This window comes from Anarhichas minor, unplaced genomic scaffold, assembly GCF_050575085.1.
Source record: "Anarhichas minor isolate MPS153535 unplaced genomic scaffold, ASM5057508v1 ptg000006l, whole genome shotgun sequence".
NCBI classification, from domain to species: domain Eukaryota; kingdom Metazoa; phylum Chordata; class Actinopteri; order Perciformes; family Anarhichadidae; genus Anarhichas; species Anarhichas minor.
In genome coordinates, this window is record NW_027466452.1 from 4,418,504 (window position 1) to 4,441,146 (window position 22,643).

Sequence of the window (22,643 nt, forward strand, 5' to 3'; positions counted from 1 at the left end):
CAACAGGATGTCCCTGTGTAGGAGTGTGATGAGATTTGTTTTGTCCTGTGCTCGTTCATGGCCATATGTGGTCACTGCGGATGATGTTTGTTTGAAAGGATTCATGCATAGTAAGCAGCCGGCTCAGACGTCCACTAAACCCGTTTAAGACACTCGCTTCCAGACTCCCATTCCAGCCGCTGTCATTTCCAACGCCTTCAGTCGGTGCAGTTAATAACGTGAGGCAGACCTGGATTTAACAGGATAATGGGGGTCTTTAATGCTCAAGTGGACATCTGTGCTCTGCCGAAGGACATCACATTGACGGCATGTCATCATCAGGCACACTTTGATGATTCTATTAGTTATTCTAATTATTACAAGGTGACACCCAAACATGAATAGGCTAACAGTAATTAAGCATATTATATTGTGTTGTATTGACATGTCATTGGACTCTAAAACCTTGACTTAAAACAATTTAACATAAAAATGATTGTAGCTGTGGTTTCTCTGAATTTTAAACCTTTTATACTTTTTATAGCCACGTTAGTGTTGTGGCTCTGGGGATTGCATGTCAGTCAGTCCAACACTTTGTTTACAGACTGAGATATGGCAAAAACTATAAGAGTGATTGAAGGTGACTTTTGTACAGACATGTATAGTCCAAAGATGATGATATTTTTTTGGATCCCATGACTTTTTTCGGGTAGCGCCGCCAGAAAGTCCAAGTTTGCTCTCATCCATTGGACTAACTCAACATCACCAGATAGACATTAATACTTCCCAGATAATGTTTCCTAATGACTTTAGTGATCCTCTCATATTTCCTCCATGAGGTTGATATTTGTCGTTTTGAGTCAAATGTATTGACACCTATTGGATGGAACCCAATGGAATTTAGTCCATGCGTTCATGTTCCCATCAGGATGTAATCATGTTGGTGATTTTTATAAAGTGCTGACCAACCTACAAACTGTAAAATAAGACAACAGTTTTTTGTAGACTGGATCACAAAACATTTGGCTCCCCTTCATATGTCACATGAAAGCTTATCAGAACACCCCCCCCCCCATCCGAGTATCTCTACCCACGGCTTGAGAACTACCTTGGCAATGGTACGCCATCATTTTCACGCAAGCCAATCAGAGCAGACTTGTGTTTTTTGGGTGGGGGGGGGGAGACAGGCGCTAAAACGGAGCGTTTCAGACAGAGTGTGAATACAGGCATACTCTTCCAGACAGTATGAGACAAATAGTGTTTTTTGAACATTAAATCATATAAACATGTTCTTGTAGAAACCCAAAATACAAGCATGAAGCTGTAAACGAGCATCTTATGTCATCAGGTTATGCGTGCTGAACTACAGTTGTCCTATCAGCTGTGTTTAATGCCAATTAGCAATTATTAGCATGCTAACACACCAAACCAAGATGGTGAACATGGTAATCATACTGACTAAACATCAGCATGTTAGCACCATCAATGTGAGCATGGTAGTAGAAAGTGCCACTGTGCCTGAACACAATCATGCTCTAATGAGTTCCACTCCACTCTACTACTAATAGCTGCTGCTAATAATAATAACTATGTATATTATCACACAAATGACATAATGTTGCAGATGCTTTCAATCATTAGCATTAAAAATGATCCATTTATCCACTTATCCAATTTATCATTAAAACAATCGTCCCCACATCTGCTATTTGTTTGCTATTCATTCTGAAAACCTTTATTAGCATTTTAACTTCACTTTCTTTATTTAGAGTAACCTTAAACCAAAGAAGCAGGCCACTACATTTTTAGGAAACTGAAGGTGGGGTATGTGCAGTGGGAATATACATGACTGCTAATCTTACTCTGTGATGTAGAGTAGCTGTTGTAAGGGTTCCCTTTAGTTAGTTAGTAAGTGGCCGTAAGTGCTACAGCTTCTGTGTCTTATTGGAAAGACAAATCTACTCACATGACGTACCACAAGACGGGGAGCGGCTGAGCAAACCAAACACACTCCTATATTTTCCCTCTGACACCAAACTGACCTTTCTCATCCCGGGTTTTGTTTTTCTGACAAAATTGAATTTGTATTTTCTTTCCACCATCTACCCAGCCTTCAGCTCGGCCATCCATTCTCTGGACGGGGCGACGCAGCGGGCCGACTTTGTCTCCATCCTCAGGGAGTTCGGGAACCACTACGTGCAGGAGGCGATGTACGGCTTCCAGGAGTCCTGTACCATCTGGTACCCCAACAAACAGGTCCAGAGACAGCTGTGGCTGGAGTACCAGGACATTAGCAAAGGTAGGACACACACACTCGAGTGTCAATGAATGCTACCGAGGAATGTAAACGATGAACAGTAATTACTGGCCCTCAGGTGTGGTTGTGACGGTGTGGGATGTGTGAGGATTAATTCCTGCGGTTATTTATGTGTTCATTGACTCACACACCCACGAAACACATTGAGGCTTGTAATGCTGAGTGTGTGTTGGGCTGGACTGGATTATTATGTTACACATTTACAATTTGCAGGACTCTTGATCATACTTCGGCTGCACAGTGAATGCTTGCCAGGAGAAATACTTAAACCTCGCGTGGGACCACTTTTAACAAAGCTCTTCTCTTGTTCCCTTTCTTTCGGTGGTACCCGTGCTGTAGAGGAAAGTAATGGCCTCCCAGGGTGGCAGTGTTGCAGAAATGCTCTTGGGACACTTGTTTCAACCATTAGTTTGTTTTTTCATCTGCACTCTTTGTGGAATCACCCCTCATGGATTGTTTAGTTTGGTAGGTCTTTTATTCAATTCAATAGCATTTTTATTAATCCACAAAGGCAAATTGTATTTTGGGCATGAGTAAAAAGAGACAGGAAACAGACACATGGGGTTGGTTTGTTGTGTGGGCACCATAAACCATGCAACAGACACAGAGGAGCACTTCTCATTTCTATTCCTGCGTATTTCACCTCAATCATTTTTAGTATTGACTGAAATGTGTCCGAAAATGACTGAAAGCTGGTGTCGGATGTTTGGAAAGATTTACAACATTAAGATGATGTCACGACAAAACCCCCGAGCCAACACCACTCGCACAACACGATATGCACGTGCAATATTCATCAAACATCGGTATAAAGTATCTTTTAAAGGCCTATCCTAAATCCTTCACAACAGTTGTGCTGGCTTCTTCACACTAGCTCATCTAGTTGTGAAGTTTTTAGATGAATATTTCACTTTAGCTATCCTGGCAGCAGATTCTGTTCTGTCTTTTCAAAATAAACTTCCATTTTCAAATGAAACAACTTGGCTAGGTTTAGTAAAAGTGGTTTGGTTTAAAGCAGTGATTCTCAACTGGTGGGTCGCGACCCAAAAGTGGGTCGCGGACCCGTTTTCAGTGGGTCGCGGGCCTTTGACTTTGACTGTGTAAGGAAATGACTTAAGCAAATACATATGGAACACTCAGCAAATCAAAACAAAACAATGTCCAAAGTCAGGCTGGTCGACCCATCGCACCTTTCTATGGACCTTTTCCTGCCTACCCCACTGTCCCTAAATATCGAGAAAAAGAAAACATCCGAGGTCCCATTATATTTAGAAACCATCATTTCCCAAGCATTTAATATACAAAGACGAAAATTCATTTTTAATAATACTAATGTAACATTTCAGTGAAGACATAAGACTGTATAACGCTGCAGTTTCTCAGCAGCCGTGACTCAGGTGTAGTATCGATGATGTCTTGAATCTGGATGTTGTATCGCCAGTCCACGTTCAGAGTCCTTCAGATTTTCATGTTTTCATGTTTGAAGTGTCTGAATCCATTCAGCCCATCGGAGTCCCTGACAATCCACCACCCTCACAGTGGTCTTCCCCCAATATGTTCTAGAATGAAAGAAAAGAAGGCCAGTATCTTTTGCATACAGAACAGATACACATTAAAACATCAAACCGAATAATAACACTTCTATAAGTAAAATGTGAGATTATAACTCATAATGTCCATTAATCATATTGTTCATTTGTTTCCATACCCCCCCTTCGAGACTAAACAAAGTCTCGAAAGAGCAAAACAAAATCAACACTACAAACTACGCAAGCAATAACATAGGTAAATAATAGGATTATAATCATGAGATATTCAAAATGGATATTCCTCCACCACTTCGATCTTTATTGCGTCATCCTCATCCATGTCCGTGTCAGCTTCGTGTAATAATGGCATCAGAGTTTGATCGCCGGGTAGCACAACTCCAACCCATCTAATTATCATTGCCTTTGCAAAGGTCAACAACAGCGTACAAAAACAAAACATCACACACAACGACAGAACGAGCGCTACCAAAATCAGAACTAACACTGCAATGCCTTCCATTTAGTGTCCCTCTTTTGTACTGTATGGTATTGATCCATCATGTACTCTGGTGCCTGATCAGAGTCACCAAAGTTATTATCTACGTTTGAAATAGTCCTCTGAGCTGTCATGGATGACTCTACATGCTTCTCTTCCATCCTTTGTTCTCTAACTTCAACCATGTCTTTACTGTTGTTCACGCTAGGCTCTATTTTTGATATTAGCTTCTGGGTTGCATTAATCACATCCTTAAACGTCCTAGATGTCATATTAGATGTCCGCGTTATGTTTACAAATGTCGTGGGTGCCACAGATGTCGTCACTGTTGTAGCATTCATCCCCTTTGTAGTCATAGCTAGAGTAGTAGTCTGCGTAGTTGTATGAATATTCTTAGTTGTTTCTGGAACTAACGTAACAAGTTTCATCTGTGTACTAATCACCCTGGGAGTGGTTACTGTAGTAAATTGTTGCTGAACCCCTTTAGTACTTGTAGAAATTTCCTCTTGACCTGTTGCACTCGCGAGCAAAATGGCCGTGTTGTCCACAAGTATAACATTCGTTTGATTGCTGTTGAAAGCTTGGATTAAACCTTCCTCCTCTTCCGAAGTTTCTTTGATCTCCTCCTCTCCAGGGTTGCGCTTGATCAAAAGCTGGCTGTGGGTAAGAGACAAATGGGCTCACCGGCGGTGGCTGGAACGATTGGAGCTGAACCTGGTTCGGCTGAGGCTGTGGTACTAGTTGATCTAGTGGAGCCTGATTCTGCATAACCAGAGCCTGCTTCTTCTCCATCTTCCTGTTATCCGTCAGTTGTATTTGATTACGTTTCCTGAGGGTCTCTTGGTCCTGGTCTTTCTGATCATGTTCCTTTTTCCTATACAGCTCCACTTGGTGGGCTATATGATCCGTATAGACACCCTTTGTCATGCTTCCAAGACCAACCACCTCTGCCAACTTGCTTCTCACTGGCAGGGGCAACCCCTTCTGTATTCTGGCTCGCAAAATTGACCGCTCCATTTGATTCAAATCCGGGTCATTTCCTGTGACATTTCTCCACACTTGATGAACTCTCGACACATAGGCCCTCGGGTTTTCTTCTTGTCCCAGTGGTTCAATAAAAATATTGTCAGGATGTGCATTTGTCGGAAATGTGTCTTTCAGCGCCCTGCACACTTGACCTCTATTTGCAGCAAACAGCTCTGAATCATTCACAGCAGTTCCCACATATCGATTAAGTCCAGCTTTCTGTAGAATCTCTCCCATAGCGTGAATTCCAACGAGGTTGGCCAAGAGTCTCTTGATATCTCCCATGGCTGGTTGCTCTCCCACCAGGATCTCTTCCAACTTCGAAATCCAAGGATGTGCTCCATCTTGAAGAGTAGGTAACTTTTCAAGTATGTTTGACATATCTGTACTCTGCCAAGGCTTATACTCCAAATTCCGTCCTCGGATGACCACGGGAGTCATCCTGCTGGGATTCAACTGTTTTCTAGAGCGCACTCTATCTTTCGTGGCAGATTGATTGAAGTTTGCATTCTCTACCTCTTCCTTCCGAAGCCGCAATTCCTCCAGCTGGTACTCTAGTTCTCTTCGTTCTTCTGGCCTATCAGTTTTTTGTCGTTCACGGATGCATCGGTCTATGCTTATTTCGACCTTTCTCAAAGTCTTCCGGGCTTCCTCTTCACTGCTCTCTTCATCCCCACTGTCATCAGAGCTAACATTTCCTTTCTTTTCCGCTCTGGCCAGCATCCGCCTGACTTCAGGGTCATATCCTCCCCTGCTCCTGTCCTGGTCGCTTTGGTCACTCTCGTATCCATGGCTCCGCCCTTGCTTCCCTTCTTCAAACTTTGTTTTCTTCTTACTTTTGGATCTTGGATGCATCGTTATAGTTGTCTCCGCTCGTCCTGTTTCTATTATTATGTCCTCCTCGTTTCTGATACGGTAGTCACCCTCCTGACTGATCACTGGGATCTGAGGATAGATTTTCTTGGACTTCGTCCCTACCTCATAAGGTGGCGGTCCCTTCACTGGGTTCATATGTGAGAACAATGAATTGGTGGCTTTCATCAGTTTTTCTGTTTGTTCTGTATTTTGTTTTATTTCTTCTGCATCTTTATCCCTCTTATCGTTTGCAGCTTTGATCAGTTTCTGTCCCTCATTTTCAAACAACTGGAGAATGCCAAGCTCCACTTGCCTCTTCTCCTTGCGTTTTCTCCCCTTTTTTCCCTTCTTTTGCTCTGCCTTGTATGTTGATACAAGTACCAGCATTATTTTAATTACATCTGGGTTAAGAGTCCCCTCCACTGGCCATGGTTGGTCAATTTCAGGCCAGCGTTTATGCCATTTTTCCGATATTTTTGCAATGTTTGCAATGCCTCTAATTAGAGGATTATTCTTCTGTACCACTTCAACAGGAGTGATTACTTTTGGATTTTTAGTGTTCTTTTTTCCCATTATAATGACTTCCTCTTGTTTTCCGTTATTGTACTTTAAGAATTAATTGCTACAATTAAAACTACTCAAGGCTATTTAGATTACTTCCCCCCTTCAATTAACCAATTATCAAATTATTCAATTAACCAATTATCCAATTAACCAATCAACCAATTAACACATTATCAAATTATCAAATTATCAAATTAACCAAGTATCCAATTAACCAAGTATCCAATTAACCAATCAAACAATTAATAAATTAACCAATTATCAAATTAATCAATTATCCAATTTAACCAATTAACAAATTAACAAATTAACCAATTAACCAATTATCAAATGAATCAGTCAACAAATCAATCAATTATCCAATCAATCAATCAATCAATCAACAAATCAATCAATTATCCAATATTCAGCTCATATCATCAGTCACCATATTGATGTACACCACAGCACAGATCAGAACAAACCACGCACGATAACAAAAATGGACATCTGCAATTTTCAGCAGAGGTTAGACCAAACAATCATATGCCATTAATTAATTAAATGCATTAACTGGTCAATCAGTTGCCAAGTTTTCTATTTATTTGTTTATTTATTTCTCCTATCTGCCTAGAGCATGTATTCTTTCATGTGTATAGGAGCAGGTCAGTATCCTCTTAGGCTTATAAATGAAAGCAGGTTTATATGTGTACCATCGATATTACCTACGACTGCTAAAGAGTCTGTAGATAAATTTGTACCGGCCTTTAGTAGATTGAAACGTAAGCCTCCCCTTGGACGTCAGCCAGCCACACTCCGTGATGTGCCGGTCCACTTCCTTGCCTCCCCTTGTCAATTCTCATTCACCGTAAATGACATAACAGACAAGAAACAGGCAATGATTTAGTCTCTTATGAACCCCTTCGGTCCCGTTAACAGCATACATGAATATTATTCCTAACTTGAACCCCTTCCCTAAACATTGTAGCATTTAGTGAACTCCAACTGAACCCAAACAGTTCAAATGGCAAAGAAATTCTCTGTATCTCCCAAGAGCGTTTTATCATCACCGAACGCCTTTCCATTCCCACATTCCGACCTCCATCTGGAGGGAATTTTGAGACGAGTGAGGGGGGGGTGTCAAACTCTACCCTTCTTATACGAAGTTCATTGTGCATTTAACAGCTCATTTGTTATTTTACGTCCCTTTTAAGAAGAGCTCATGTTTTATTTACTGACTCGTTCAATTCATTAGTCTTCTCAAACGAAGCTCATTGTTTTATACAATACATCGTTCAATTCATTAGTCTTCTCAAACGAAGCTCATTGTTTTATACAATACATCGTTCAATTCATTACGTCTTCTCAAACGAAGCTCATTGTTTTATAAAATACATCGGGCCACATATCTGTCCTTTCAAATTATTAAATGTCCCGTTCTAAAATCACCACCTATGTACGTTTATTCAATGATAATATGTTTTTTCTTTCTTTTAACGCATCTATTCTCATCCTATGCATTTTTATAGCCCACATCTGGAACACATCAGCAGCTAAGTTTCACACACATCCTTTCAGTACTTCTACGCACACCCATTCTCCCTCTCTGCTCAATCCCAAAGTAAACACACACACACATACCTTCTCTTAGTCTTCATTCACACAGCATGCTTTTTGCCGCTATTTCCTTTTCCTTTTAATAAAATTTATGCTACCTCTGAGGTGTAAATATTCGATGAGAGGCTGCATCAGACACCGTTCGTCAACAAATGTCAGAGTGGTAACAGTCAATCGAATTTGTGAATTTACACTCTCCAGTTATTAAACTGACCATAAGATGTCGTTTCAGGTTTTACGCGGCCCGTACTACATGCTCCTACACTTGAGGGCTCTACCTATCTGATTTGCGGCTCAATCATATGATCATTTCCTTTATTTCCTTATTACTCTTTCCTTTAACCTTTTACATTTATTTATTCAAATTACCTGGATCCAGGTTTCTCCCACTTTTGTTTTTCTAACTTAATTCCGGACTATGTCAGAGCCATCGTTACGCAGTGACTAATATGCATGTGTCTTACCGTTAAGAAGTTGAGGGCCCCTCTTCATTAATCTTGCACGATACTATTTAGCCCACCTTATCGTTACCATGAAGCTATTCTAAACTATTTCTTTTCCTTTTTCCTTTTATCTTCCCCCTTTTTTTTTCATTAAATTTAGCACGGAGCCTCACTTTAAACATCAAATCAACAGGACATGTCCATAACAAGAAGGTTCTTAATTTACGGTGTGTCCAAGCAACTCCACATAACAACTCCACATAACAGCCCCAATTAATGACCAGCATTCAATCGAGAGAGCTCACCGTATGTGAAGTCGTCGTAGGAAACTGCCAGGCCACCTCCGATCCTGTTCGTGACGCCAAATTTGTCATCTCTTTTATGCGACAGTTCTGTTGAAGTGATGAGGAAGGATGCTCCGTGGACACTGTTCTTGCTGGTATAATAAAGTTTATTACAAACAAGCAACACATGCCATTACGGACGTCTAGATCGTCCGGAGGTCTCAAGTCGAATCCGAAAAGTCCCTGCTTCTAGGGCGCTCGCTTCATCTTTATATAGGGTACATGTCATGTTTACATCTGGGCGGAACGCAAGAGAATGTATGTGGCCTCCTCATTCTACACATCCCCCCTTCTGCCCCTGGTCTCCTGCACATCTGGTTTTCATCTAAGACAAATACACTTGGGGTCTTCGCTGTACTGTGTAAGGCCTGAAAATATACCACATATGCAAATACATCTTACTGTATACTGTTCATAATGTTGGATTTACAAAATGTAACTAAAGACTGCTACTGTTCATAGTGAGAACATTTATAATTGTAATTGAATTCATCACTTATTCACAGCTGTTTCTAGTGCACCTTTACTTTTGACCATTTACCAGGCTCTGGATGCAACAGTGTCGTCCTTAGCCTTTATTCCAACTGCTGTCTGGCCCCATGTTGAGGCAACACTGAAAACCTCTCATCAAAAATCTGATTGTCTGAACTGGTGCCAAATCCATCCAGAGTTTTATTTTCCTGACAAACGGCGAGCGCTGTGATTACAGTTGGGCTGCAAGGATCTGAAATGATTCAACCTCAGCGGGTAACTGTGTCCACCTGGCCCAGGACCATCCATTTCTAGGAAAGGAAATGGACTCCACTGGTAAAAGAGGAAAGAAATTGAAAATCAGAGTCATCTTTCTTAATCCCTCCCCAGCTTCTTGGAATGGTCCTGGCCTTTTGGAGGGAGTAATGAGCTCACAGGAGAGTTTGATGATCCATGTCCTCGCCCTTTGCTCTAAATACAAGATGTGCCTGACTACCTCCATATTCAGCGGGATCATTTTCTGCATCTTAGCAGCCTGGGGCGCAGCTGCTGCTTGCAGTTTTCAAGGCTTATTTATGAATATTGTTAATAATTGCGTATCAAACGGACACAGGAAAGGAAAGATGCATACTGTCAGTATTAGCATGGAAGGACTAACGATGGTCTCCTGCTACGGAGAAGCTTGATTTGTCATGAATATAAAAACACTCTACACCTTCAGCAGGGATTTCCACTTTCATACAAAATCAATACAAATAATTAAAAAGAACATCCCAGGATCTGTAATATTTTGTGGCAACTGTGCATTGTCGTCGAGTTATAACTCAGCAGAGCGGAGCTCAGTAGCTGAAAAGAAGCACAGAGCGACGCCACGGTCTGTGAAGTTAATTGAAGACTTCCACCACTTGTTTAATGACCCAGGAACTTTAAAGCAACACACACACACACACACACACACACAATGCCTGACTATCAGCGCTGGATCAGTCATGTTTGTAGAGACGGGGGCCCATAGCTCATTAACCGTGGTCAGCTTGTGTGCATGTGCGTGTTTGGCCATGATGCCTTGTCTGGGTGATGAATAGCGCTTTCTTCCCAGCACTATGTTGTGATATGAGTTTCCTATTGTCAGACAAATGACCTCTATTACCCCCCCAGAGACCAGACGCGAGCGGCTCTGTTCGTGTCGCGGGCCTCGTTACATCGAGGAAACGCGCTGGATTGGAAAGTTAAAGAGCTTTTAAAGGCTGTTAGCAGCAGCTTTAGTTACCATGTGGACACCCAGCTGGTGAAATATGGTCGGATTCTTTTCATATAACTCTAACTTCCTGTCTACTGTAGAACTCGCTAAACTCACTCAAAACAGTATTTAAAGCTGCACCAATACATTATTTTTCATCCTGACTATGAGCTAGTTAGTTAGTTAGTTTGATTTTAAAGTTATTTTATTTGTTCGCACGGCTCTTAATGGGTTGGGATTGGCCACCATTACTAATTTGTGGTTTTATAATCCTCAGCCTCTTGGATCCACTGCTGCTATTTCTTATCGTTTTAATACAAACCATCACACTAATAAGAAAGTCGTCAGCTCAGCCTTTTTTTTTAACTAAAACTATGGAATTCCCTCCCAAGGTGAACATTTTGAAAAGACAATTGAAAACGTCTTTATTCAGCATTGCCTTTACTTAACTGTCTCTCTTCCTTTGTTCTTACCTTTGACATGTTTTATATTCTTATGCCTTCGTTTAGTTGCTTGGGTTAATCGTGCAGTATTTTCGTGTTTTAATCTGTTTCTATTCATTCTGTTGTTTTTACTTTGTTGCAAAGCACTTTGAACCACTCCCACTGTGTGAAAGCTGCTAGTCTATTATTAGTTTGTATCATTTATATTATTATTATTATTATCATCATTAGACATCACAGCATTATAACGATACACTGTGTTGAGTGTTAGTGAGACACTTTTTTAACCTCAAAAGGCTTAGATAGAAAAAAGAAAAGAAAATACATCCACTAAATACAGATGTGTCTATAGTTCTAGATAGACACATCTATATATATGTCTATGTTCGTTGTGAGAAGAATGTTGTTTCTCTTTTAATACCTCAGTTGGTAGACCGTTCCATAGCTGTGCTCCTTTAACAGATTGTCCACATGAGGTTTTTGTGAAATGCAATATGAGGTTTGTTGAGTGTGTGTGTGTGTTGACTCTACTGGTGTGTTGGTGTCTTCTAACTGATTCACTCAGCAGGGAAGGAGCATGACCATGCAGGAATTAACAATGACTTATGAAGCTTTCAAAGCCAATACAGATGTTGTGTTTTTCAAGAGGTGACAATGGTGCCATCACATTGTTTGTTTTGAATCCGTAATTTGTATTGTGTGGTTAAGCATTGATGTGATGGTTTTATAGTTGAATAGTGTAGGATGCATTAGCGCATCAGGCCGTTGGAAGTTAGTCTTTAGAAAGAGTCCTGATATTGGCAGAGTCAGATGGATGGTTCTTCATATTCAGGTTTATACATGTCGCTGTCCGGGACTGACAGTGCAGCATCACCTATCACGGCACATATTCTTTTCTTCATGTCCGTGATGGAGACTTACACTTTGACCCCATCCCGTTGCAGTAATTGACCATCTTGCTGCCTTTCGGACCAGATGGAAACCTCTGGTTCCGAAAAGTAAAGTCAATGTGGAAGTGTCTTGAACTTACATTCTCTCTTCTGTCCAGCAGGGGGCGACTCCTCTGGTTGTACAGAAGTCTATGAGAAAATGACTCTACTTCTCTCTTGATTTATTACCTCAGTAAACATTGTAAACATGAGTTTATGGTCTCAATCTCTAGTTTCAAGTCTTCTTCAATACAGCATGATGTTCATTTAGTAAATTATGGTCCATTTAGAGTCAAACAGACCATAAAGCAGGGGATGCTTTAGGGCGGGGCTACTGTGATTGACAGTTAGCTACCACTACCAGAGACGTATACGGTGTCTCTACTACTTCACTCCTCCTCAATCCAAATATGGTCACTTCTGTTCACTGGTTGTCCTATTCCAAGATTGCCACAGCCAACCAAGATGGCAAAATGCAGAATTTGAGGCTTACTTAACGGCTGTCCACAGACCAATGGGTGATGTCACAACGACTTCATCCAATTCTGATATACGATCTAAGTTGTGGACGTATGAGGCAGGAGACACAAAAACACTCACTAGGTTGTCTTATTTCAGGGTTGTGTGGGTTGGTAGGAACTCCCATACTCATGTGTATGTGCACTAGCACTGATGTTGTTTTTTCATAAAGGGATAGTGTTGATGTTGTTGTACAATACAGTGATTTAGATCTACAGTACAGTCTGATGTCCATCCAGTGTTTTCTAAGGCTTTATCATTCTTCAAATCCATTATTGTAGCAGTCCAAATTGGATTACTACATTAACAAAAGAAGAGGATAGAGGAAGAACATGATTAAATCAGTTGAGACATATACCAGTGATGGGGGCTCATTGAAGGGTTCCATGCGTATGGAAGTTATGTGAATCGCATAAAATTGGCCTTCAAAGTCAAATAGATCGCAATGTTCCACTGACGCTGTTCTAGAGGCTCTACCACATTACCTACTCAATATTATGTGTTTGTTTTACCTTTAGTATTGGTTCGACTATAGGTTTTTGATCCCATAGTATTTTAAGTTGTTTATTTTGCAATGTGGGCTCCAAGAACTGCCTCCAAACATATTCAAAAACTCTTCAAATGAGGCCAATACCATACCAATCTCTCATAATATATTGATATACTCGTAGTCTGATTAAAATACTGTGTGGGCCGCTCAACAGTCTTTCAAGAACTGCCTCCAAACTTCTTCGAGACACTCCTAAAAAAAGGAGTGTAGCACCAGAGGCGTCTCAAAATACCTTCAGAAAACACCCAGGGCGCATGTGAATAGGATTATCCTCATTTAGCTCGCCTCGTCTCCCATTTCACTTAGTGAACTGTCACGTGAATTTAATTGCGAGGACCAGTTTGCACGAAAACAGCTTCAAAATAATTCCGATGCTTTGGAGATCCGTCAAAACACTCCCAACGGCAATTATAATGTGAATATGCTTCAAAAGCACCTAAAGGTGACGTTATGGAGCTTGTTGTATAGTAAAATGTCAGATCAAATTGAAAAAAAACGAATAGGGACGGAAATTTCAGACACGAGCAACGATGTGTCTGCAGCAAACGGTGTCAGTCCGACTTCAATCTCTTCCTATTGTATCCTGGATATTCCTTTCTCTTCACATCTCTGTTCTCTGTTTCTTTTTCCTCCGACTCTCCAAGCCCCCCCTTTCACTTTCTCTCTCAATTAAATCACCATGACCTCCTTCCTCAACCTCCCCCCCCCGCCCCCCCCCCACCCCACCGAGTCAGGTGTCAGCTCTTTACCAACCTCCAGCGCAGCGTTGCGTGCTGGTTTGTGTGTAAGTGTGATCACACTGCCGGGGCAGCCAGGTAAAAATAGGTGCCTTATTTAATCTATTAGGGCCTGTCATTTTGACAAAGACGCAGCGGAGAAAGTCTCGCTCCGGGGGCGAGAGAGTGGGGGGGAGGAGGAGGAGGAGGAGGAGGAGAGCAGTGAGGAGGAGCGGGAGAGACATTATTCCCAACTGGCCCTGACCTCCGCGACCCGTCTATACCGGCACTACTCTTCAGACCGGCACCACCTGCCCTGTCTGGATACCAGCTGGGAATCATGCAACGCTCACCTCTATCTATATATATATATATATATATATATATATATATATATATATATATATATATATATATATATATATATATATATATAGATATATATATATATATGTATGTATATATATATATATATATATATATATATATATATATATATATATATATATAGATATATATATATATATGTATGTATATATATATATATATATATATATATATATATATATGTCAGTTGTATGTGCTTCAGTAGATGGAGGTGGTTTTATGCAACATTCAGAAGCAAATTGTGTTTGCTAGGATGTACTATTATTACACAATTCATTTATTGTCATGATGCATGTATTCATGATATTTCCTTTGTTCTGCCGGCTTACTTCCACATGTTTGTCTTGATTACTTGATGAGCACACAAGGTTCTAGGCCTGATCACACTGAATTAGCCATTCATCTTAAGCTAAGATAATATTCTGTTGATTGTAAAGCAGGTTTCTGTGCACCAGTTCACAATGTTAACCATGTGACTTTGTGCTTTCCTGCCAGCCTGACACGAGGCTGATATGAAAGTTATGAAAGTTTTAACGTAGCTCGTGGTTTGCAGAAATGAACAATGGCAACAGTTTTTTAGGCAACTGGTTTGAACCTTCAATGACACTTGATTCAGGTTTGCTATTCATTAAATGTTAATAGACTGCTAATAAATGAGTGTTACTATTCGACTTATCCTGAAGCCATAGAAAGAACTCATGACATGGCTACTTCCAGATGAAATAGAAGAAGACACACTTTAGCAGGCCACCCCACTATGATAACATCTCTGCCCCAGCTGTGTGGACCTCGTCCCCTGACTATGAAACGGATGTCTGACCAGATACTGTCTTCTAACCCTGTTTGCTGAATGCCCTTCAAGTGCTCACACTGTTTCCATGTCAAGGACGAAACAACGCTCAGAAAACGTGAAATGTTTTCTGACCAAATGTCATAATGTGAGCCTTTATCCTGAGGCTATGCAGTCCAGAATAAACATACGACACGTTCACCACTCGTTCTTGGTCCCCAGAGGCTGATTCTTAAGTCATGCTGTTCTCATACTTCAGTCTGATGCCTCAGAGTAGATCCCCAATTGTCATAGATATACTTTTCATTGAATGTTGGGTCGATAGCTTTCCCTCAACATGGTTCCTTGTAACATGGGCAACCAAAAGAAAAAAAAACATTCACTCTGTGTACATTAATAAAGCCGGCAAATATTGGAGAAAAACAGCAGATATTACTTGTTTTACATATCCAGTCAGACATATAGCGGCCTGTGACTGTGAAGAAATTAGTCATTGTTTGGGCTTCTGGGGTTAAACAGTGCAGTATATTAAATTATAATAAATTGCTTATCATTTTCTATTATCATTTTCTATCCTTGTGTAATATGACTGGTGCCACATACTAAACCACACTGGGCTTACACTGGGGACTTTTAATTCCAGCATCACTGTAATCATCCCCTTATTCAATACCGGAAATCTTGCCTCATAACAAAATCATGATATTTCTGGAATGAGTTTAATAACCATGGAATGCAATAACAAGATATCTCATCTGCAGGAGCAATATTACCACTGATCTTTTAATAGAATCCTTTTAATAGAATCCGATCAATACTGAAGAAATTATAAAAGACAAGACCTGGATGTGAAACTCTGTGTAGCAGAATGTGAGTCCTGTTAGACTCTGTGTCCGTGTCCAACACTGCAGACTTTACAGAACAGCCAATCACAGCCAACGGAGTCGACTTATGACTTGGTATTATTCACTTCTTTACTCAATGCTGGGCTGAGCATTTTTCACTCATATACATTTTTTTTTTTACCTACATACGGTATGTAATATTTTCATGCAAGCGTTCGACATGTGCCTGCTCTCACAAACCACTTTGAGTTTTTCAATCGGGAAAAGTGAGGAATCAAACCAAAGGTGGAGGCTGTCTGGTGTTGTGATTAAAGAGCACGTTAGTCTCCGGTTGTAACGGCGTGAGCTCCGGTTGTAACATGGCTAAAAAGCGACATTATTAAATAAATAGTTTTCAAGACAAATATTTCAGTCAAGCAAAAGTTTTTACCTTTCTGTCGTTCCAAGGATGTGATCAAATAATGTAAAACATAATGGAGTCATGAAAAGGTGCCGGCTGTACCAGTTGGCGCCCCATTTTCTGTGTAGCATCAAAGCATTGAATTAACAAGCTAGCTATTAAAAACGGTACACTAGTTGGCTAGGTTGCCGTTTCCACCGTGCTTTAATGCTACACTGGTGACGGAAAAAGAGCCGAACTGCAGGCTGGTGGCCAACAGCAGCAGCGTTGGGTCTAACGGCCCCTCCGCCTCATGGAGGAGAACGAGCTAGTTACCTAGCTACCTAGCCAGCCATGCGTCTACGGAGCTGCGTCCGATCTCTTCTCGACGAGCTGCAACAACACTTTACTGACGTGTGTCGTCACCATAACAACAATCGCCATTTTCCACAGAGGAAAGTCCAACGTGTGTTCTACTCCGGTTCTATTTCTATGAAACAAACATAACTTTGTAGTTAAGAAGTACCTCTGGATCTTGATTTTTTTTACTTCCTGTTGTGTTGACCCGGTTTTCCAGACGCCATTCCACGCAGAATGGATGAATCCTGTTTATATTTCTCAGAGATGTTTAGTACTGTGATCGTCACATGCAGAAAGGACGAGGTCATGAAGGAACTTACATAGCAAGAAAAAACATGCATGTTGTAACCGCTTTATTTTAGGCCATTTTCCCAGATATTTCTGTATTTACTTTTGTTAAACATTGTATTTTTTTGTGAATTTGAATGTCTCCATAGAGCTAACAGGATGATGCTTGTGTTGGTAGGTGTGGGCACCGGTTGTGTCTTGTTTGGTGATTGGGCTCACTTGCAGACTGTTCCGTCATAACCACGATGTAACATTGAATCAATGTCAACGTAGCTCTTTGTCCTCACAGACTGATAGATGTGATGCATTACACTACGTTACATTACAGTAACAGCCATTTAGTCAACTGAGTAGAAGTTCAGAGCATCTGCTCTATTCAGAAGAGTCCCACTGTGTTCAAGTGAGAAGCATAGCATGTGATGCAGAGGATGAGAGGAGGATGGGGGGGGGGGATCTATTGAATAATGGGGGTGGAGAGGTATTAGTGTTATGAATATGATACAGATCTTGGATAAAGGGTTCACTACCAGTGATTTTGTTTAACTGGGTTGGGGGGTCAGCAGTAAATCGTTGGATGAATGGCTTGTTTTAAAGGGAGGGAGACATGGTGAGGTTGTTGTTGTTGTTTTTTTAGCTGGGAGCGAGATTCTCTAAATCACAAACATTCAAATAGCTGCATCAGGATTTTCTTCCTATTTTTATTTATTTATTTTATTTTTTTATGTGGTTTTTCAAACCAAACCTTCGTCAGCTTACAAGAAGAAGGTCTGGCTCCAGGATGTTAGAAATAAAAAAGGAAAGAGGAAGTGGGTACTGAAGCAATGAGCGATCCTACCAGCCACACAGGACGGCCACCATGACACCTCCAACGTAGGGTTGATCAGTGGAAAAGAGTCGAAAACGCGTGACAGCGTCACACAGAGCTTCATCAATAAGTAAAGTTAGGAAATTTCACATTTACATAATGTTGATTATTTGACTTTATTGTCAGTGATTTACACAACCCGGCCCTTCATTACAAGCAAATATAACACAGAGCAAATCTTACCAGTGTGACTCAATGACACCAATGTGTTTTGGTCTTTTTCTTCCTCACCCGACAAACTTACTGTAAATGTGAGAGACAGATGAGGTCAAGGAGTGACAGTTAAGCATGAGTCCAGTCCAGCCTTCAGGGAGAGAAACAGAGAGGGGAGAGAGGTGAGGAAAAATAGACCCAAGTCATTAGACAGAAGATCGACAGAGCTGGAGGAGGTGAGAGGAGCAGATAAAAAAAGAGTAAAGAATGGGTATGTGACAAGGAGGAGGATATGTTGGAGGTGGAGCAGCGGTGAAACGGTGTCAGCGGAGACGTCACCTGCCTCTCCGGAAGGTGGAGACAGGGCGATAAACGTCCTCCACTTGCCACACAATGACAGACAGACACGGAGCAGATGTCCCTGCTCTCAAAACCTCTTTTTATAAACGTCTCCACTTCCACGCGAGAATCTCTTTTTTGCTCATCCAGTGCATCAAGCGTGTGCTGGTAAGAGTGTGAGCATTGCAGTCGTGAGAAAGTGTGTGTGTGTGTGTGTGTGTGTGTGTGTGTGAGTGTGAGTGTGTGTGTGTGTGTGTGAGTGTGTGTGTGTGTGTGTGAGTGTGAGTGTGTGAGAGTGATTCTGCAGCAGAAAGACAAAATCCAACAATCTCATCCAACTCGTCAAGTCTAACGAAGTGGAATCGCTCCAGCAGCGAAAGTTTGAAATTGGAGATGAGAAACAGATTGTCCGGCTGCTCTGCCACAAAATCTGGTTGACGTTGTGCCCCGTCAGCACATCGACAGACAAGCGGCCTCACCAGAACCGACGGGAGCCAAGAGTGCATCGGTTTACAGGCGGCGGGGATTTACAGAAATCACATTACAGCGGGGTTATCTGGAGGGAAGACACGCTGCCGCTGCTGCTAATGACAGAAACCTGAAGAGACGACGTGCTTCTCTACATAATGTAGACCTCACAGTCGGAGTCTTTCTTGAACTTCTTTGGAAGGCTGGAATACGATGCTTCCAATGTTAAACAAGGAGCTGATTATATTCACACAATATGATGACACACTTGATCAGAGCTACAGAAAACACTCAAATAAAAAACCTACATACTGACAGAATAGTCACGTTTTCTGTCACCTGAGAGAACCCACTGCTCTGACACATACTGTTATAGAAACGTTGTGTTTCTGTAACATAAGATGCACCTGAGGCAGGACGCTCTATTAACTAGGAAACAACCATTTCTCATCATCATGTTTTGCACGGTGTGTCGTGCCCTACGGTGACATCGTGTATATTCATGCTAATGATCTGCTTCTCCGTGTTTATGAGTTGACTTTGAGGCATATTTGTGTACAGAAAATCACATCGCTTGGTTAGCGTCATCGTGAATTGAAAAAAAACAAAAAAAACAAAAACTGAAAATCACAGTGTGTGAATCACAAGTTTAGATGAAGGAAATGCAGGCTGTGGCGCTGCGTTTGTTAATTAGTGTTCGGCTGACTCCCACAAAAAACATGCCTCATCTTATTGCTATTTTCGTGGCATGCACATAACATGCCCAACCCTCGTGGGTTTATAAGACAAAACACAGCTGCAGTGGACACACATTTCATTCACTTTCATTCCATTACAAAATGATACTTTCTCCCCGTTAAAGGGGTTTGTTGGGGGAGTTTTTCCTGTTCCGATGTGAGGGTCCCGGGACAGAGGATGTCACATGTGTACAGATCGTAAAGCCCTCTGAGGAGAATTTGTGATTTGTGATTTTGGGCTCTACAAAATAAATTGAATTGAATTACTTCACCGCTCGATCTTCAACGATACATCCTGCTCTCTCTCTCCGGCCTGGCAAATAAAATCTGCTACGAAAAAGGTTCCTTTCTTGAAGCACAACTCAAGTTTTTCATCCTCAACCAGCCAAAAGAAATCAACATAGATGGAAGTCATTTTACTAACGAGTACATTCCTCATGTCCTCGTCGATAGGACAGTAAAACAAAACAGAATTATATTTATATTTATATTATCTATAAAAGCACAGAACAATACAAAAATTATCAGAATCTGAAATGATTGAACCATGCTTCTTAAAAACTACGAAGGTTATGGGGGGGGGGTATCTTTTTTTTTTACTTTAATCTTTTTTTTTAGCATATTTTGGACACATTTGCATTCATTAAATGTGAAAATGAGATTTTGCATGTAACTAGAAGGGAGCTCAGACCTTCACCAAGGTTGTTTCCCCCAAGTGAAAAATAATGATGATTCTGGTTCTTACTTGGCTCATGCGACACACTTCCACCAAGTCTTATGAAAATCGGGCCGGTGTTTTTTTCTTAATCCTGCTGACAAACAGACTCATCCAAGACCATAACCTCTTTGGTCTAAATGGACCATCATTTACTAAATGAACATCATGCTGTATTGAAGAAGACTTAAACTAGAGATTGAGACCATAAACACATGTTTACAATGTTTACTGAGGTAATAAATCAAGAGAGAAGTAGAGTCATTTTCTCATAGACTTCTATACAATCAGAGGAGTCGCCCCCTGCTGGCCAGGAGAGAGAGAGCGTGCAGGTAAAAGGCCTTTCAGCATTGGTTTCACTTTGTGTACCTGGAGGTTTCAGTAGTGCAGATGTTGTATTCACAGCCACCTACAGCTCTGAGGAACAGCATGGATAGTTATCCCATATGCTGATGTCTTCACACGCAGACGTGCACATATGTCCACACCCACAGACACAGACATTGAAGGGCAGGCTGCCTTCAAATCTGCTGCCTACCAGACAGCTGTGACACATTTTACCTTGCTCAGCAAAACAGCCATTTTAGACAGGTTTATTTCATCAAAAGTGGGAGCCTTAAAGATATCATAGGGAATAAATAGTCAGTCTGAGTCAGCTCAGTGTTTGATAACTCGGGCCGTTTAGGTTGTGAGGGAAGAGAGAGGCTGGGTAAGGACTCTCTGCTGCTGCTGTGAGAATGCAGTATTTTAGCGCCACAGCTGCATATAAACTCGCAAATAGTCTTGCATATAATATCTTAAGCTGTAATACTCATATGAATACAATGCACAGACATATGAGCTCCGTTCAGATCAGTGGAGCAGTGAGTAAAAGATTACATTCATCTTTAGTCTTGATTCTTAAAGATGAAGTCACTCAAACGTGCAATTTGTTATATTTGTGGACATGACTCACATTTGTGCTAGTCCCTTTATACTCTTCTATCTTGCACACTGAAGCGTTCAGAATGAGACCGTCCTCAGAAGAATAGCAGCTCGAATCTTCAAACGACAAGACACTTTTGTTGACACAATTTCTAACTTCATATATATTGCTGACAAAACAGCTATATGATTCAGCTAGATTTATAAAATGTTTTATCTATTGATTATTACTTTAATTAATTGATTATCAATTGCCCTAAGTGGTTTTTTTCCAGCGTTTAATAAAAATAAAAAAACTAAACTTTTTCCTTGTCTTCTTGTACAATGCCCTCATAGGCATAGTTATGCAACTATGCCATTAGAATAAAAGGATATATATATATATATATATATATATATATATATGTATATATATATATATATATATATATATATGTTTACCCCAGACACGAAGGAGAAAACATCCTTTCCAGCAATTAGTCACACGAGCCACACAAGGTGCTGCATTGGCTGGCATACTGCAAACAATCCATTCTAACTGAGTCGTTGTTTGACAAACAGCTTTGCATCGATGGCTCTGTGTTATGTAGAATAGCTTCCTCGCAATGCAGGGCAGTGAAAAAGCAGACGTTCTATGTTTTACACACTATGGAGTTCAGTCAGGAACACCTTCTTTTTTTTGACACCAATCGGCTGCAGCAAACTTTAATTGAGGATACAAAGAGGAAAGCGGGAATCTGGCTCAATATCTCCGATTGATCTGATCGATGCTGCAAGATTTAGTTGTTAAATTGAACTCCATTAAAAAATTCTTGAATCTGCCTTTCAGAAACCAGCAGTGTTTGCGGTTGGTGCGCTCTTATTTCCAACCAAACATGGAGAATTGGTATCCTTCAGTCTGAGATCTTTGCTTTTGTTAAACTGGAGTAAATTACCCGGTGAAACAAAGCCCGACATCCCCTCACCTTCACCTCTTATCTGGAACACACTTCTCGCTGAAGTAGAGGCGATTCATTATGTATCGTAGCCCTCCTCCTGTTGTTCAGCATTTTCTAATCATGTCCCACATGATCCGTTTCAGTCTAGCCACTCCAACATCCACTCTCCTCCGCAGGAATTTAATTCCACCCTCCAGCCAGTCAAGGTCGTCCCACAGATGAAATCTAAACATTTTTATTCTACTTGGCTGAGGAGATGGGGAGGCAGCCGGCCTGACATCGCGGTCGCTCTTCCTCCTTTCACCACCTTCTCTCTCTCTTGCTCTCTCTCGCTCTCTCTCGCTCTCTTAATATTCCTGGTTTGGCTCGCACCAGAAAAGGAGCATTTTTGACCCGTTTACCATCTTTTCTTTTCCAAGGGGTGAGCTTTTTGTGTTA

At 41.0% G+C, this 22,643-nt stretch overlaps 1 protein-coding gene across 1 annotated transcript in view; it reads left to right on the top strand.

Annotated features, from left to right (window-relative positions):
- The window catches only part of astn1 (astrotactin 1), a 405,541-nt gene that overhangs the window by 231,115 nt on the left and 151,783 nt on the right, over positions 1–22,643 (top strand). The window contains exon 17 of the mRNA XM_076079850.1: positions 2,090–2,278. Coding sequence (XP_075935965.1) covers positions 2,090–2,278 — 189 coding nt within the window. The remainder of the gene's footprint in view (positions 1–2,089; positions 2,279–22,643) is intronic.